We start from the raw sequence: 19,467 nt of genomic DNA, 5'->3' as shown, positions 1-19,467 counted from the left end.
AGGGAAGAAGAGCCAGGCTGAAGTTATTTTGTCCTTCCTCCCAGGGCAGAAGGACTCTCTGCTGCTTAGCTGGCAATTCCCAGTATTTTGATAAAAGTTACTTCTCTAAACTCTAACAACAACACGGGGAAACATAGTGCTATCTCTTGTGTTCGTTACAGTCCCGGGAGATTTTATCCTGAGAAATATTTGAGTCGTCGGGAGTAGCTGAGAATGTGGCAATAGGGGACAGGGTCATTTAAACTGCCAGAAAAAATAAATACATGGGAAAGACAGGGAAAGTTATTAGGTTTATAAATTATAAAACTTTCCTTGTTTAAAAAAAAATAAAGTCGTGAGGTGGACTACATTGAATAACTACATTGTAAAGCTTACAAGCTTAAAGCTGGTGGAAACCCTTTTACGGCTCTGGTTCATTTTTATCGGATCAAATACATTTGGTTTCTCTTTTAAAAACCATGTTTTTGTGAGGGAAGGAAAATGAACATGCACTGTTACTGGCCACAGCAACATGAGAAACCCTCATGTTACCAGAGGAAACCACATGAAAGTGTGTGTGTGTGTGTGTGTGTGTGTGTGTTGGGGGCGGGACCGATAAGGGGGTGGAGAGAAGGAGAGGGTTTCAAGCCTCTTAGGCTCGGAGCTGCCATTTGTGAACCAATCGTGATGAAATCAAGCTCCGGACAAATCAGGGGAGGCTGTCAACCTCCCAGGTGGGATTACTTGTAGTTAATCGACTGAACTCGGAGCCCCAAAAAGCAGTGCATTCAGTGTGGGCAAAGGAGAACACGCTGCACAAGGCTTTCCAAGAAGCGTCTGCCATGGCACGCAGGAGCCCGGTCCGCTCCTGCCAGGTAGGTGACTGATGCATCCCGGGGAAGGACCCGATGCTTGGAGTCAGTTCCCGACTTGTGATTTTGCTTCTTGTTTGAAAAATCAAGACAGCACTTTACGGGGCATTTTGGAAGCTGTAGGACTAGGTGGTGATGTTGAAGTGCTTTCATTTGCCTTCATATAATGTGATTCATTGGTTTGACACCTCAATCTCCTCATTCCCTTAGGTAATATCCCTGTTCACTTTTGCTGTTGGAGTCAATATCTGCTTAGGATTCACAGCAAGTCGAATTAAGAGGGCAGAAGGCTGGGATGAAGGGCCTCCTACAGGTAAGAGCAGCAACTATCAGCGTTTTCAGTCCTTTCACAGTATCATGGACAGGAGAATCAATATAAGCTCATTAAGAATTGCATCTTCAAGCTAATCTTGCGGTGTAACTAATTTAGTCCTAGATTTCTTCGGAATAAAACTAGCTATGTGTATAATTCAGGTGGGAGAATGTGGTTTTAATTAGGGAACATTTATGCTTGCTTCGTGATAGCAGGCTATTTAAATCTTTGCACTCCCATATTTATAAATGTTAAGGTAAAATTACAACTCTTGTGAACAGACACAGATAAGATAGAAGTGGTGAGAACAGGTGCTGGTTTAATATCGCAGATACATGAATTTGATTTCTTGGTATGTGATACAGGATGTAGTGTTTTTCTCCGGAAACTTCTGACCCAGAGAAAAAAAAAAAAAAAAGAGGAATGGAAGTTTAAAAAGGCAGTAAACTGTCTTTCTTTTAAAAAGTTTTTTAATGTTTATTTATTTTTTGAGAGAGACAGAGACAGAGAGTGAGTGGGGGAGTTGCAGAGAAAGAGGGAGGCACTGAATCCAAAGAAGGCTCCAGGCTCTGAGCTGTCAGTCCAGAGCCCGACACAGGGCTCGAACCCACGAGCTGTGAGGTCATGACCTGAGCTGAAGTCAGACGCTTAACCGAATGAGCCACCTGGGCGCCCCTAAAAAAAGCAGTGAACTGTCTTTCTGAAACTTCAGAGTTTGGGACTCTGAAATCAAGATTTACCTAAAGTAGGAAAAATGTAAAAGAGATGAGATGATTTGAAGAACTTACAAGATTCATTTGCACTCAGTTTTTTCTTTTGGCATAAGGAAAGGTAAGTTTTAATAGTGTACCTTGACTTAACTAATAGAACCAACGTGAAAGAGTTTCCTTTTACAATACACTGTGCCGTAAGCAGTGTGGGAATTCTTATAAAGGAGCTCCTTGTGTGAACCGAGGGGGCTTAACTGACCAGGTCTTAAGTAATGAGTTGGTTAATTTCCTGGAAATTGGAGCTGCTGATGGTTTTATAAATAAAAATTACATATTAAGTAACGGGTACTCCAGGGGGCAATATTTTCTTGACTTTTCTGACATCTCAGCATGTTTGTCTGCCCTCCTGTGAATTTTGAATTTTTCTGTATTTTTTTCTTGACTAATCTAAAAAGACTATATCACCTGTCTCTGTTTAGCCAGCATGAGCTTTTATTAACCACGTTATGATACATGTATTGATGGAATACTAGGTCTTCCTTACATCAAGTAAGTTGCTTTTAAGTCATGCCAGAAGTTTGAAAGAATAATATTAGAAGGAGTTTAGTGAGTCAAAGTGGGGTGTGGTTGGGGTGAAAAGTGAGAAAATAGATCATAAAAATTGCACCCCCAGGGAGCCAAATGGACAAAATGAGTTGTCTTTTCTGCTGGGGAGGGAGAGAGAGGAGAGGAGATCACTGGGCTGGAGAATCCTGTTTTTATTGGTAACAAATGCTGTCTTCAAAGACCTCTTTTTCTTGTTCCAGACAAGTATAACTCCCATTAACACTGACTGTAACTGTGCCGACTGGAAGGGGGATCCGATCCATAGTGTGGTCACATGGGCAAGTGAGCTGCTTGAGAGCCCACTTCTGGTCCTTTCCAATGCACCCTAAAAGGAACTTTTTTTCCTGTTTGATATTAGTGTTTTCCTTCAGCCAAAACTGATATTAAAAGCCATTTTCATAATGAATGTGTAAATTCAAGTCACTCGTTATTTTCAAAGTTGACTTGTTTGGAAAATAGTCATGAAACCCTGGACTGGCATCCTAGGTCCGTGTAACTCACTATGTGGCCTTGGGCAAGGCACTTGTGGCATCTGTTTCCTTAGCCATATAATGGGAAGCAAGACTAGATGATTTCTAATTTTCCTTATGGATTAAAAAAAAAAACCCCAAAAGGTCATGATGTACATCCATCTGTTTCATTGGCTCTTGGATTCATGTGTGCTCTCCAGAAGAACTTGCAAAGTATTGAACAGATTTATTAATCCTTAAATATATTTTGTGTATAATTATCTTCCTGCGTTATAAGAAACAGCTATAAGAACTAATGAGTCTATGTAACTTTTGTAAAAATAATATGGTCTATATTCTAATCTATAAATCTAAGTGATCTTAAATATAGTACCAAATATTTGCTTCTCAGATTATTTAATTAAATCATTGATTATTTTAGGCCTTTATGATTATCTTCTAAAATAATTTTTTTTTAGTGAAACTTCTACCTTTGTGAAGCTTTGTGGGGATACAATGCCACTTAAGTCTGAGTTTGGGGATTTTTGGTATGCCTGAACACTTCTTATGTTTAATTTTTCTGTTGCTGTAGTTTACTGGCTTTTCAGGCACTACTATGGTTGATTTCTCCTGAATAAAGACCAGAGATGTATTTTGGAAACTGGGTGAGAGCATAGTACAGAGAGTTGAAGCATTTTCATCTTTTTAAATGTTATATGTGCTTAGAAAAGGCCACCCTCATATAACACATGTTGTTGGTGATTCTGTCAGCAAAGACTTCACATCAGAAAACATTGGGCAAACTGTTATATATGTATTAGGACAAGATACTAAGCTGAAAGGCAGCCATGCCTATTTTCAACAATGTTTCCATGTTCCAAAGAAATCCTGGGAAGTTCAGCACTTCAAGACTGTTTCACCAAATGGAACACAAAGGGTATTAATATATGGCCAGCTTCACACTGACCAGAGCAAGATCTCCCATTCAAAAGCATGCACTTTCTTGCTTAGTCAATGTAGTTCCTCAAAGTCCTCAACAATAGGTGAGAATGTTCTACACATAGGCAGACCCTCACTGCTGTACTATGGACTGGGGTGTTAGTTTCAAGGCTGTGGCAAGGCAAACAAACTGTTATAATTAACCAACTAGCACACTTGTTAGCTGGATTTATTGTTAGGACCTAGTGATCTATTAGAAGTAATGGTAGAATAGGATTTCTTCTACCAGATGGTAACAGATCTATGGATTTATTACAAGATATGAAATGAGCAGAGCTAATTATAATTCTATTGGGTAAATATAATGCTCAATCAGGTACATGAGATGGCTGGAATGTATTTTCAAAGAAAATGTAAATAATAAGAGCAAATCAGTTTGACATCTTTGTCCCATACATCCAGCATAGCCAGCTTGATTTACCTTGAAGAGTGCAAGAGAATTTATGTATATATGTAGGTGTGTATACACTCATAACCGTGAGCATAGGATATGTTTGTGGTGATACAGTGGAGTCTATTTTCCTGAAGTTTATGATAAATGCCCTTTCAGTCTGGAGATGGAGGTGGGATCGTACCTGAAATATAAGTCATTTAACACTTGGAAGACACAGAGAAATTTGTGAACTTGTGACTAGCTGGCTAATAGAGATTTGAAAGCTCAGTCCAACTAATCGACATTTTTAGTGGCTTCAAAGTTTAAAAGTACGCAGATGGGAATGAAATTCTTGGATCAATGTGAAATGAAGAATGTCTCTAGCAGCTTTATGAGTAAAGTGTTTCTTTGTGAATCACAGAGGAAACAACAATGGTAATAGGAACAAAGAAGGTGGGTTCATTTGGGAAGTTTGGGGATTTTATTCCACAATGAAAAGCTGTCTCGATGATGGGTTAGTAGCACATAAGAAACTGCAAAGCTGACAAATACATCTGTGCCCTGACCCTGAGAGGAAACTCTGTCATGACAAAGGTCATGTTATGGGACTTTACATTCAATCTAATGTAGAGCCAGGTGATGTTCTAGAGTAAATGGAATGAAACTATCTGAATTAGAATTTAAGGGGGAGGGGCACAGCTTTTTCAGGGTTTTTTTGTTGTTGTTGTTCTTGTTGTTAAATGGAGCTCTGGGATAGGGATTTTTCATCTATCTTAAAACTCTACAGAATCTTCTATCTTGTCTGCATAACCAGAGATCTCAGTTCTCAGTAGAGTTCCACAGAGATTCTTGAATGGACAAATCTTCCAAAATCACGTCTTCATCACATTCAGAGCCTACGTACAAAATTTGAAAATTTCTTTGTGAACAAGAACAGTATTATAGTTGTATTCAGATGATCTAAAATTTTAGCCAGGCCCTGGCTAACTCAAATCCAGCTGACAGTTCTGATTTTTCCAAACAGGAAAATGGGGATAATGTTGCCTTCTTATCAGAAAATTTTTTTGAAAACAAAATACCATATTAGGATTGGTGGGAATATAAGGTGTTAAGTATGTGATGCTACATTTAATTTATCTTCACTTACGTTTGAAGGCCAGTGTATAAATTGTTACCTTTTCAAGTTGACAATACTTGTGATTTTGATGACAACCAGGGTTCTCCTATTGATGTTCTCTTAATTTAGGTCAGATAAAGGAAAGCTTTACAGATGTTTGAATTTAAACTGATAATAAGTCAGAGAATCTTTCTATATTTAACCATGGAACCAGGGATAGTAAGAAGAGAAATTCTAAAGTCTGTCCTTAGCCTGGTGTGGGGAGAAGGACATGAGACCTGGGCACGGAATGAAGAAGCCAGAGCCTGGAGGATGAGCAGCAGAATCATGAAAGCACAGGGACCAGAGCTTGTCATGAAAGATGGCGGGGGTGAGGCAGGCCCTGGAAAGGCAAAGTGATGTTATTCTATTCTTTCACCTGATTTTATTAAAAGAGATACAGAAGTCCAAACCCTTGGGATTATTGGATTGGAAGAACCACGTTCTTCCCAATTGACCTTCCCATTTCTCTTCCTACTGTTGTCAGTTGAGTCCAGGCCATCCAAGAATGAATTTGGCTTATGTGTCCCTCCCCCATATAGGCCTGGGAATTTACTTTTCTTGAAAGCTGTTGGTAAACCTCGAGTCCAACCCTTTTTATGATCCATATCTTTGCAGGATGAATGTAAGCACAACTCTTCCTCAACAGAGCTGCTTTCTGTTTAACATGTGGCAAAGCAGATTATCACTAGGGGGGAAAAGCTATTGAGTGAGAGTCGATTATTTTCAAAAACAAAGTGAGGGATGCACTTAGAGAATAATCAATGCTGTAAGCAAAGAGGAAAAATCACATGGCCAGCATGGATGGAGGAAGGTTTAAAAGTGGCTAAAAATCCAGACAGATTATTTTGAAAGTAAAGAAAGAAACAGGGAAGAGAGTGTGAGGAGGGGGAAGCAGAGGGCATGATTGGAGAAATATTCCAGATGCAGGCTGGGACGTCATAAAAAGAAGACGGGACAAGGAAAGAATTGTAAACATGGTGCCTTTGGACCGCTTCTCCTTATGTCAGCTATCAGCATAGCTAAGTGGATTGATGTAAGCAGCTCACGGGAATGAACGCGGCTCAGAATTTATTAGATGGCTGCTGATCCTTCAAAAGTGAATAATTCAATTATAAGCGTCTTTGTTGTCTTAATTTTTACCATAGCACTTTTTCTGCTTCCACAAATGTTTCCACGTCTCAACCCTTCCCCCCCCCACCCCCCAGTTATGGCCCAGCATGCACTGTTGATAGGTTGGCCAAAGTCAATAGAAAAATGTGGTTTTTGAACCAGAGGTAAGGAAGGCATTGGAAACCTGACATTATTTCCTAAACGGAGCTGGTGTGGTTTGTATGTATTTCGACATCCCAGAATCAACCATGCAAAAGCGTTTCACATCTCATGGTCTAGTGAATCTGTTTGCTTTCCTTGAACTGATCTGATGCCATAAAGGCCAGGATTGGGCGACTCGGACTTTTGAAAGGACAAAGGACTAAGGGATGAACCGGATGTTCAGGTAAATGGCTCTGGTGAACCTGGAAATGTTCTATAACATCTGTTCTGCCCCTGCTTCCTGTGTTTGCTTGTGTTTGAAAGTAATACATGCTAATTATTTTTAAAAATAAAAAAATTTATAGGCATAAATAAGGGAATAAAATTATACATAGCATGACATAAATAACATTTTCTAGGATATTTATATATAATATATATTATATAATACATACTTTATACAAATATATATGTGTATATATATGTGTATATATATGTATATATGTGTATATATATGTGTATATATATACACATAGACATACACAGGGATATAAACATATATGTATATATGAGGGAAATAGAAGTAAAAAAACAAACAAAAGACATTTGTAAAATGCCAGATGTTTCAAACTATAGGAAGGTAAAAAAAAAATTTTCTATGCTTCTCTCGTTCTCAGTCATTTTGCCCAAATGTAATTCCTGTAAAGAGTTTCTTGTGGGGAGGTTGGGAGGTGTGGGGGAAGGCTACTGACACCTGTATCTTTTCTCAGTGCCTCTGTCCAACACTCTCTCTTCCCTGGCTCTGTTTTTATTTTTATATTTATCTCTATCCTTATTCCTCTCTTTACCTCTACTTTTAAAAATATAATGTAGAATATTTAATACTATAACACTGCTCTGTGCTTTGCTCTTAAAAAAAGTGTATATATATTTTATAGATCTTTCCATATTAGCCTACACAGTTCTGGTTCATTGCTTTTAAGGGCTGGGCAGTATTCCACTTACAGATATGGTGATTGTTTCTTGTACATCTATCTTGGTAAACTTTTGCAAATGTATACGGGAGATAAATTCCTAGTAATGGAATTTCTGTGGGAAAGACCCATGGGCATTGTGCCCTATTTTACAAAAATTTTCATTCCTGGTACCAGGTATGACACTGCTTACGCTTTCCATTCATTGGAAATTACCTGTTTTGTAAGCTCGGGTGAGGGTACAGCTTGACTTTTTGCAGTCAGCCAGTAGTTACTCCAGCACGATTTACTGAATAATCCTTCTTTTGCCTACTGATAATTCCTTCTCTCTTTCTCCGATTTATAATGTTGCTTTCATTATAAGTACATTCTCATCTATGTGGCCCTTTTCCCCACCCCCCNTATCCTCTCCAGTTTCAAAAAATCCTCCTTAAATTTTTATTGCCATTGCATTGGATCTTTAGGTTTATTTAGGAAAGATTGATATTTTTATTTTTATTATTTTTTAAATATTTTATTTATTTTTTTTTGGAGAGAGAGATAGAGACAGCATGAGCAGGGGAGGGTCAGAGAGAGAGGGAGACACAGAATCTGAAGCAGGCTCCAGGCTCTGAACTAGCTGTCAGCACAGAGCCCGACACAGGGCTCGAGCCCACGAACCATGAGATCATGACCTGAGCCGAAGTCGGGCGCTTAACCGACTGAGCCACCCAGGCGCCCCAAGGCTGATATTTTTATAATATAAATTATTTTTATCTCCAAGATGGTGTATCTTGCCACTTGATTAAATGTTTTGAAATATGTTTTTGTGGGGTTTTAATGTGTCCTTCATATAGGTCATATGCACATCTTATGAAATTTATGCCTACATATTGCATTTTTTAGACACTATGAAGCATGGAGCTTTCTTTTAATTTTTGAGCTTAACTGATTAGATCTCTCAGGTAGGTGCAGTTTTCATCTCACTGAATTTTTGTTATCAATTTTTTGGCTGATTCTCGAGATTTCTAGTTCTATACGCAGATCATAGAAAAAAAGAAGATTTATTGTTGAGAAACTGAGATGGTGTTTGTGTAACTCCAGTTAAAGGTGTAGATTTAATGGCTGGAAGAAATCTTATGATTCTTTTATTTCAATCCAGTATGTTCAGACTGTTCTCAGAACATTTAGACTCCATTCTCCTTACAAAAAGTTACGGATTTTCAAATAGGAAAATGAACTCTTGTTTCTAAGTGTATACATCAACGTTCTCTTTGTTGGCATCGTTAGCGTCTACAGACACACCGACTGTCACAGATTTGTAGTAATAATAACCGCAAACAGTAAAATAAAACCAACAGCCAGAAGTTGTCCCCCTTTCTGTGTCTGACAGCCTGCTAGCTGTTCTGCATGGACTGTTTCGTTGAATTCTTGTTATAATCTCGGATTACTTTCGTTAAGCCCCCACTTTACTGATGAGGAACACTGGCACCTGGAAGTTGAGCGGCCTGCCGAAGGTTCAGAGCTAGCGGGTGATGGCGCCGGGCTGCTCGGCTAGAGTCTCGCTGCATCACCGCACCGTACTTCCCAGGGCCACCTCTCCACGGTGACACGACCCATTCCCCACTCCCATTGCCTTCGCCTCTTGTATCTCGCAGTGTTATCGGACTCCCCCTGGACCAACACCTCTGGATCTTGCAAAGGCAGATGCTTTGAACTTCAAGAGATTGGACCCCCTGATTGTCGCTGTGATAACCTCTGCAAGAGCTACAGCAGTTGCTGTCATGACTTTGATGAGCTTTGTCTGAAGACAGGTAGGTAACTTTTGAGTCCTCTCGAGATGCGGCCCTCCGCTGCTATCCTCCCTGGCCTGGCCACCCTGCTCTGGCCAAACCAAACTGGGGTTTAGTTTGGCTTCTTGAATGGTTGTCGATTGCATTATGAGTACACCCCGTGTGACTGTTTGCATACGAGACCTACCCAAAAAAGGTTCTTTGCAACTGTAGTCATTATTTTACTGGTTTCAGAAGAATTTATGGCCAGGCTTGTTGTTGTTGTTTTTTTTCTTTCTTCATCTTCATCATTTCTATCTTTTGCTGTCAACTCCTACATTCACTGCTAGGGTACATGAGCTGAAACTGTGAACATTCTTAAGAGTTGAGTTTTTCTGTTTTATTTTTAATTTTTTTTTTTAAATTTTTGCCTCCCTGCCCCGATTATAGCATTTTATTTCATCTTATCACATAGTAACTATTGGTCTACCCTGATGTAATTCCCCATTCTCCGTGCAGGTGGACACTTGTTTTGGAATTCTAACATGCTTATGGGGTCACATGCTCAGGGTAGCTCTAAAATATTCCTCTACAGTGTTCCTTACCTTTCTTTTCACATCTTCTATACTGGAACCATCAATAGAACATACGAGCTTCTGAATGAATGGGCATGATTTGAGAAGAAGCACCTTGGTAGACTTTTACCACTCCACCTTCTCTGTTTCTAAACCCTGATGCTTTACACGACTCTGGAGAGACCTTGTAGGCTGTCGGCCAGGCCTCTGGGCAACATCATGTTCCAACTCTCCGAGAAAGATGACCATCAACCTCATTCTTAAGATCACTAGAGGAAGAGATTCAATAGCTTTCTTGACAAGTTATTACTGGTTCTTGAACTTTTATGGTTTATATGCTTCTTTCAAAAATATAACTTATATTATCATTGATATTAGCCTTATCTCTCTAATAATATCATTAGAAACAGAGACATTATTCTCCTTGACTAAAGAAGTAGCCCTTGATTCATATGAAAACCAGCCTGGGCTCCCTTTACTGGTTCTGGTTTGTTTGTTTTTCCCCCCAAATAAGGGGAGATTTATTAGGCTGTTTTCTGTACAATACATTTTCCAAACATATAGCCATTTTTTTCTTGTTACTTTCCTTTGAAATTTCATCCAGTTTCCTTAGTTGTGGGCCTGCAAACTTAAATGCTGAGAATCTTGTAAACTGAACATATGGATGGAACACATGTTCTAGTTGAGTTCTTTGGCTCTAAAACATTATTTCAAACCAACAGTCTGTGATTGCTCAGCACCGGGAAACTAACTGATATTGTGTTTCATCTCCACCATGAGCATCTGGCCTCTGACATGTCATCTCAGATGTCCAGGTTCCTCATCTTGGGGCTCTTTGCAAAGTTGTGTGGATGTCCTCACTCCAGCTTAGCTCTCTTGGAATGTAGCTCATGTCTCTCTTCCCAGGTTAGTAAGTGTGGACTTCAGTAAATTTTTAAAGTAGTTTATTTTCCTGTATACCAAGACAACATTTGCCAAATGTGGAAGAATCAAATATCAATGATACAAAAGGTTGAAGGAGAAAACAAAAGTCTCTGAGATCCTACTCCAAGAGCACAAGCACTCTCTAGAGATAAGCACAGTGTTTCACTGTGGATCCTGACTACTCTGTGTGTATGTGTATTATATGAGAGTGTGTGTGTGTGTGTGTGTGTGTGTGTACATCTGTGAGGGGATATGTCAGTACTCATACCTTTTCACATATCATCCTTTTGAATGCCTACACAGTATTCCATTGAACAGATGCAACCTGCTTCACTGATCATTTAGATTTTCCCCAATTGTTGTTATTATGAACAATGTATCAGTGAATATTGTTCACGCATATTTGTATTTTTTCTATCTTCTTTAAGATAATTACAAGGAGTGGGATTTTGAATCAAAGCACAAATTTTTATCTATCTATCTATTTATTTATTTTAAGTTTATTTAATTATTTTGAGAGAGAGAGAGAGAGTGTGTGTGTGGTTGGTGGGGGAGGGAAGGGGAGAGAGAGAGAGGGAGAGAGAGAATCCCAAGCAAGCTCTGCCCTGACAGGGATGCTTGATCCCACGAACAAAGAGATCATGACCTGAGCCAAAATAAAGAGTTGGATACCTAACCAATTGACCTATCCAGGTACCCCTCAAAGTGCACATTTTTATGTATATTACAAAATTATACTTCTCAATGTTTCTATTCCTCTCCAAGGCATGAGAGCCTTTCACCACTCCCTTTTCAACATATTCTCACTTTTAAACTATATTTCCTCATTTTTAGAAATCTTTTTTTATCTGCTCTGATAGGTAACTCTCTTATTATCCCATAAGGTTAAATGCCTTTTCTCTTTATAGCCATGTTTGCTTTGAAAATTACATAGCTGACTGACTCATAGCTTGCTTATAATTCACACTGAACCCTGACTTTTTAAAATTCCATTCTTACACAAAGCCAGTAGTTCCTCAATGAATTTAACTTGTTAACAGTGATGCTTTTTGTAAACAAAGGCATTTTCTTATGTACCAGGGCAAGAATAAAAGCACATCGGTTAAGAGTTATCCTTGAGGGGTGCCTGGGTAGTTAGTTAAGTGTCCAACTTTGGCTCAGGTCATGATCTCATGATCTGTGAGTTCGAGCCCCCCGTTGAGCTCTGTGCTCATAGCTCAGAGCCTGGAGCCTGCTTCAGATTCTGTCTCCCTGTCTCTCTGTCCCTCCCTCACTCACGCTCTGTTTCTCTCTGTGTCTAAAAAAAGGAATAAATGTTTAAAAAAAATTTTTAAATAGTTATCCTTGAATTGGGAAAAAATTCAGTCAAAGTAATCTTGGAAAATTGCTAACCATTGGAAATAGCATGTCCTGGATAAAGGAATTCCAAACATTTAATCTGCTTTGGAAGAGAAGGTAGAGGAAGTAGGGGATATCAAAAAAGCAGAGAATGGAATTTGGATACAAAGGTAATTCTAAAAGAGTGGAAATTCAGCAGTAGTTTCATGGTTTTCTAGCATGGCAATGAATACCTCCTTATCCATTTATTCACTTAGCAGAGTGTCTGTTGGCAGAATATTGTTTTTTAATTTTTTTAATGTTTATTTACTATTGAGAGACAGAGAGACAGAGTGTGAGCAGGGGAGGAACAGAGAGAGAAAGAGAGTGAGAGAGAGACACAGAAATCGAAGCAGGCTCCCGGCTCTGAGCCATCAGCACAGAGCCTTACAAGGGGCTCAGACTCACCAACTATGACATCAAGACCTGAGTCGAAGTCAGACACTTAACTGACTGAGCCACCCAGGAGCCCCTGTTGGTAGAATATTACTAAGAAGCAACACTGCTTCCTAAAACCATTGCCTTCTTCTTATGACATGTTTTAAGAGATGAAGACCTCAAGTATCCTTAGCTCAAGAGGACTTTCTTGACCGTTCCATGTCAAGTAGCATCCCCTTTCCACCCGATCACTCTCTATCAATACCATCCAGTTATTTCCTTCATGGCACTTAGCACAGGCTGAATTTATCTTGTTTTTGCTGGTATACTTGCTTATGGTCTGTCTTTCCCAACTGGAATGTAAGCTCCATGAAGATATTGTTTTTTGTCTTTGTTCTTTACAACCTCCCCAGCACCTAGAACCCGGAAAAGATAATAGAAATATTTATTGAATAAGTACATTTATTATAAAGTTTCTCATACATCAGTCCTGAATTTAAAGAGTCCTATTTTATTTTCATGGTAATTTGCAATGAGATTTAATGAATGTTCACGGAGCACCTAGCATGTGCCAGGCACAGTCTCAAGCATCAGAGAATCAGTGGTGAAAAGAGAGATGTGATTTTTTTCTCCTGCTATGGACTTCCCAGTCTAGTGGATGAAAAGTCAAACAGAAAATACAGCACTCTAAGATGAAAATAATTTTTCTAAATATTTCCTCTTGATAGAGTTAAGCCCTGAGCCCTTGATCAAGTATGCTCAGACAGAAATCTGTAACCCATCTCCCAGCCTCCTTGAGAGTACGGACTGTGTCTTTTCACTGCAGGCAGCGACCACATTTTGGTCAATGGTTGGAACTGTGAGGGTTGTTTATATCCCTTAATACTCTACATGCCTGTTTAGGACTTTAACCTTCGGTTGCAACTTGGGGCAAATAGAGGCCATTTGGTCACACGATCATTTGTGTTTAAATCCAGCTCATTAAAGCCAAGTAAAGCTACTTTGGGAAATAAAAGAGCCCAGCTATATCATGACTGTGCCTCTAAACGTCACAAGAGTTTGAAACTCTTGTCACAAACCTTACATACCATGCATCTTGCTGGGGTTTTCAGTACAGTTCATAAATGGTAAGGGTTCCATTTTTCCAAAGGAGCCCAATTATGTTTGGCTTTGTACTCTGATTTGAAAAATTAGGAATTCAACCTATTTGTAAGTCCTCCAAATATCATCTAGGCCTGAGGCCAACTCTAATTTCACAAGCAGATTAAATGATGTGGGATTTCAGCTCTTTTTGTTGGCAACGCTTGTAAGCGATCGAGGCCTCTTTCATTTGGTTTGTGTGAAGCAGTGAAAGTGTTCCATTGTGCCAATTTCAGCTGGCGGCTGGGAATGCTCTAAGGACAGATGCGGAGAAGTAAGAAATGAAGACAATGCTTGTCACTGCTCAGAAGACTGCTTGGCCAGGGGCGACTGCTGTACTAATTACCAAGTGGTTTGCAAAGGTACATGTTTCCGTGGGTTGGCTGGAGCTCTAAAAGAGTAAAAACTGGCAGTGCTCCGAGGAATCTTGGATGTTGTGGATACAACACCTTGGATATGGGTTTGGGAGGAAGGAATGAGTTGCGTTTTTTTAATTTCTCATGCTGCTTTCTTAGTTTTGCTTCCCTGCATTTCACGGATCTGAAATAACAAGGAAACACCCCCAAATTCCATAATTTGGTAGAATCATAATAATGAAGAGATTTCTAAAGTTCCTGTGTTGGTCTTCCATCAGGTTTTCTAAAAGCAGTGCCTGAGACAGGAATTCCATACGTGGACCTTATTGAGGGAACGCCCTGCAGGAAAAACCTGTTGAGGGAACAAGGGAATCAGGGGCACAGGGGAGCCAAGCAGGGATGTAATTTTAGGTGAAGTATCACCTTAGCCTGTTTTCCTGAAAGCTCTGGAAAGTAAATTGCAGAGTGCTTACCCTTGAGGCAAGGGGGCATGACTTTCATACCCATAGCACGTAAGCTGTAAACTGAGGCACCACCAGCATCCTGAAGGTAGGCATGCTAGCTGGTGAAGAGGATCAGGGCGCCCGTAGCTCCCGTTAACCCCAAAGCTATGTATACATATCTGCTGACTTTGTATGGCTGATTGGAGAATAGGATGGTTTTATTCCAGTAATAAATACTAGTCGGTGGACTAAAGAAAATATAAAAGATGCAGTAAGGAGTTTTAAGTCACCATAGCATTCGCTGACAGCAGCGAATGGAAAGATCCAAGAATCTTTATGTGAGCTTTGTGAGTCCCTTTTTCATGTGCCCTTCTTCCTAACTGTGACACGGAACATTTGAGAAGAGTTTCCGTTAAGAGATTTCAGGGAGAAAGCACATCTGTTCTGAAATGTGTTTGGTGTTCAGTTTGTGGCAAGAAGATATTACATGAATCCTGAGTCTGAAAAATTTCCCCTACCCAAACAATTATTGTAATTTTGGATAAAGCATAAAATTGATTGGGAATTTTATCCCTTTTCTTTTTTATTTCCCTATGTACTAACTGTAACAGTAAGCCACAAAGGCCATTAAAAGACAGCATAGAGAAAGAGTCCTAAGTGTCACCAGGCATTGAATCATTAAACATCGGCTTTTGCTGCTTTAAAATTCTAGTTGCAGTACTTTTGCACAGCCCAAGGTGAGCGCCCCGTGTTGCTACAAATGTGGTAAAGCTTCCTGTTTTAAGGAGCATGTTACTCACTTACCCAGTTATCAGGAGTCAGATTCTTGTTGACCAGGGGGATTTCCACTGCTCTTTACATGGGACCAATTTCTCCAAAGTCTTGATCACAAATTTTTCTTATAGTCAAAGCACATGATTGTTATTTGTCTTAGGACAACTGAAAGCAAATGCTTTGTGATAATTTTCATTTTCTCCTAAGGAAGCCTCGTCTTTATGTGTGTTTGATTTTAAGCCTGAGTTTCTATTCTCCATTCTGGATGGGTTAACTCAGGAACGCTCTCAGACCTTGGTGGAAGATAAAAGTGCAAGACAGCATCGGTTTTTCGTCCTAAATTCACGGGCTGTACACAGACTCACTGACAAATCATCCCTTTCGTGCAATCTTCCATCTATCGGCCCTGAGTAGTCTAAGCCTTTTTCCCCAGCTAAAGGGAAGTTGTGCCATACTTTCTATGGCTTTGAGATGTTCAGTGGTGGAGAAAAGAATGTTCCATCTAATGACCAAACAGTTTATTTCTGGAGGGAAACAAACATGAAATTTTGTTCACTGACGCCACTGGTGTTTTTATCTACAAACCATTTAGACTCAGAAGGCTTTTGTAAACACCACTTGGGGCTATTAAATATTAGCTTTCCCATTATGTATGGGTGTACTTCAGTAAGCCAAACCAACACTAGACTTTGAGTGTTTCTGTTTCGATGGTATCCCATAAGCAACAAGTATCAAACAGGACACAGGACCTGGAATTGCTTAAGGCTCTGGCTGGCATTTACAATTAGATTCACAAGTGAATTTACCCACTTTTCTTCTAGGAGAGTCACATTGGGTAGATGATGACTGTGAGGAAATAAAGGCCCCAGAATGCCCCGCAGGGTAAGTGCATTTTATAAAGATTATGAAGTCTTAGATATCATCACATACCCTATCACAGGCTATGGATGGGTAAATGGGCACAAAACTGAAACCCTCTTACACGGACAAACTTATAAGCAATTAATCAGTTAAAAGCTAAAATGTACATTTTTCTCTTATTGCCTCTGCATGTATTAGAGACTGAATATCCTCTGTATTTCGCTATAGCTGAAGATTTTACAAAGTGTGTCCAAATATCTCTGAAGAAGGAAAGAAACATTTCTGGCATTGATTTGGGATTTGTTTGTTTGATTGTTTGTTTTAGTGTGTTTTCCTGAAGTGCTGCTTTTGCCTTTTGGGAGGGAGGGAGGCGGGGAGGACCATAGAGCTTCTCAAAAATATCATCCAAGATGGTAACTCCTACCAGATGCTGCAGAAACTTGACAAACTACTGAAGCACGGCTTTGCTGGGGTGCGGCCAAGCTGGAGTGACACCCCACAGCTCAAGGGCGACCAGCATAAGGCACTTATTACGCCTTCCAGGAAACTGTTGAAAATTCATGGACCCTTAAAATGCCTGGCAGAAAATAAATTTTCAACAAGTGTGTTTTCATTAATATATTTGCTCAAGTGTACTTTTGTTTTAGGCAGCACAACCCGAGACACAAAATTCAAGCGTTGCGATATTGTCTTTATTTTCATCTCCTTTTTAGCTTTAATGAGCCACTTGAACTTCTTGGACTTTCAGAACAGAATAGCAATGGTTTCTGATGGCTTAAAATATGTTCAGTTGTTTTTGAGACAAAAGCAGTCTAGTGGTAGAATGAAATGATCATAGTAAGGATTATAATGAACTCTTCTATAGTATTATTCTAAGTGCTTTATATGTAACTCCTGTGAAATATGCCGCATTTATTATGTGGCTTCCAATAAACTCAAGCCTGTGCTTGCTGAGTAATTTTCAAGCTATCAGAAAAAAATCTGCACCTAGTTTAGTATTCTCAAGTCTGACTGAACAATTATATCCTCAGAATATAACAAAGGACCTATTTCATAAGGTTCTGCCTTAGTTAGATGGATATAGATAATCTGGTCCCTTACTGATGAACTTTTTAAAGATCTTCAACAATTTTAATTATTTTTAAAGTTATTTTAGGATTAAATCTAAAAGAATTCTTTTATAAGTTTTAGTTGTAGTGACAGGAGTGCTATTGCTATTAATTTCATATTCATTTACTTCAGTCATCCATTCATTTATGTATCTGATGAGTGTTTATTGAAACCCTATTATAGGCCCACAAAATAGAAAGATGGGTCAGATACAAACTGTGCATTGAAATACTGTAATATACAGATGAATGACAAAAGAGGTATGGATTAATATCTTAAGGGAATTCAGAAGTGTGAACAACTAACATATAGAAGAGCTGAAACCTGCAGCTGGGTTTCAAGGAATGCATAGGAGTTTTCCAGGTAGCAGATGGGAGAATATATATTCCAGGCAAATAAAACAACTTTATACCTTGTGAACAGCCTTGTTTGCAACGTGAGAGGCAACAGAGGAGAAAGTTTATTAGGGGAAATCTGAAGTCCAGTCTTTTTGTGATCTTGGTCTTTTAACTCTGGACTTTGGTCATCACGAATGCTACGTGGCTGGAAGCCCAGGCTTGTATGGATATCCTCATTTGGAGTTTCATCTTGGAAATTCCTGGTCCCAATTGTTGAGAATGACTAGGCGTAATGGAAACTTTGTAGCAGTAAGTTTTCTAAAGCGTAATATGTTACTGTTTAAGGTTTGTTCGCCCTCCATTAATCATCTTTTCTGTGGATGGTTTCCGAGCATCGTACATGAAGAAAGGCAGCAAGGTCATGCCTAACATTGAAAAGCTAAGTAAGTAATTTTCATACTGTATTCTCAGCATCCATGATCTGTACAGTAGATGCTCAGCTATGGGCTTTGAGAGCTATGGACACGTGACTTTACATGTATTTTATTATACAAAAGTGAAGGTAACACAAGTCTTTGGTGGTTTATTAAGTGGATTCCCATACATGGGGTGGCTCCTGTTTGTTCTCTTGTTCTAACATCAGAAATTCTGTTCCTAGGGTCGTGCGGCACGCACTCTCCCTACATGAGACCCGTGTACCCAACAAAAACATTTCCTAACTTATACACTTTGGCCACTGTAAGTATTTTTTCAAATAATGTAGATTCCAAGGGTGTGGATGTAGATTTCATCCTGAAATAACTTAACGGGAGATTCTTAAAAACGTGTTTCTTAGTGTTCAAAGAAAATGTTTCCATTTTCTGTCTGGTCTGCATGAGTTGTTCACAGTAAATGTCTTTTCCAACCTTGTGGAGGACTGAACTTCACTGCAACTTCAAAACTGAAAACTTTTTTTTTCAGGTGCAGTTCTGTTTGACCACATACGTTAAACCTCTCTCAAATACCACAAAATCTATTGTTTACTTTGGAATTTGCAAATAAAAGTATTGACTTCAGGGCTGCTTTGTTTCAGTTTGTAGATACTCCCAATTCTACTTTGCTTTCTTCTTTAAAAACATAATTTATTATTTATTATATTATTATTATTATTATTTTGAGAGAGAGGGCACAAGTGAACAAGGGGAGAGAAAGTGAAGGAGGTAGGTAGGGGGAGAGAGGGAGAGAGAGAGAGAGAGAGAGAGAAGTGGGACTCATTCCCAAGTGGGGCTCAAGATTCCTGAAGCACAGTACAAGCTCACCCAAAGCCAGACTCAAACTCAAGGACTGTGAGATCTTGCCTGACCAGAGTTGAAGTCAGATGCTTAACAGATTAAGCCACCTAGTAGGCCCTATTTCTTTTACTATTATAATTAATTTGAGGGGTTCTGGGATAGAAATAGAACTTAAGGAAAAGGAAAAGTGTATTTGTAAATAGAAGCTCCTTTGGAGGCACATAAGTAAATTTCAATATCAAAGTTAATTAACTGTAATAAAAAGTTGTTATCTTATTAAATTGCATCAGTTAAAAAACCCCAAATATTAAATTTCTTATGATCATATTAAGTCTCTCAGCTTATAATTAGTCCATAGATAATCCTCATGTTTGCTTAGACATATATAAAGTCCCTATATATCTTATATAAATTTAGAAATTAAATATTGCTATAAAACTTCCTATGATATGAAAATTTATGATAGACCAAATATGTACAGACT

The 19,467-nt window shown here is 39.0% G+C and overlaps 1 protein-coding gene across 4 annotated transcripts in view; it reads left to right on the top strand.

The window, feature by feature from the left end:
* The first annotated feature begins 669 nt into the window (after window positions 1-669).
* The window catches only part of ENPP2 (ectonucleotide pyrophosphatase/phosphodiesterase 2), a 76,926-nt gene continuing 58,128 nt past the window's right edge, over window positions 670-19,467 (top strand). For all 4 annotated transcript variants that reach the window (XM_077778919.1, XM_077778917.1, XM_077778918.1 and 1 more), the window contains exons 1-7: window positions 670-854; window positions 1,062-1,164; window positions 9,323-9,478; window positions 14,067-14,192; window positions 16,225-16,285; window positions 18,058-18,155; window positions 18,371-18,450. In XM_077778919.1, coding sequence (XP_077635045.1) covers window positions 822-854; window positions 1,062-1,164; window positions 9,323-9,478; window positions 14,067-14,192; window positions 16,225-16,285; window positions 18,058-18,155; window positions 18,371-18,450 — 657 coding nt within the window. In that variant the 5' untranslated portion in view covers window positions 670-821. The remainder of the gene's footprint in view (window positions 855-1,061; window positions 1,165-9,322; window positions 9,479-14,066; window positions 14,193-16,224; window positions 16,286-18,057; window positions 18,156-18,370; window positions 18,451-19,467) is intronic.

Source organism: Crocuta crocuta, unplaced genomic scaffold (assembly GCF_008692635.1).
Source record: "Crocuta crocuta isolate KB4526 unplaced genomic scaffold, BGI_CrCroc_1.0 scaffold448, whole genome shotgun sequence".
NCBI classification, from domain to species: domain Eukaryota; kingdom Metazoa; phylum Chordata; class Mammalia; order Carnivora; family Hyaenidae; genus Crocuta; species Crocuta crocuta.
Note: the sequence above shows the minus strand (reverse complement) of the source record. Positions and strands in the feature narration are given on the sequence as shown.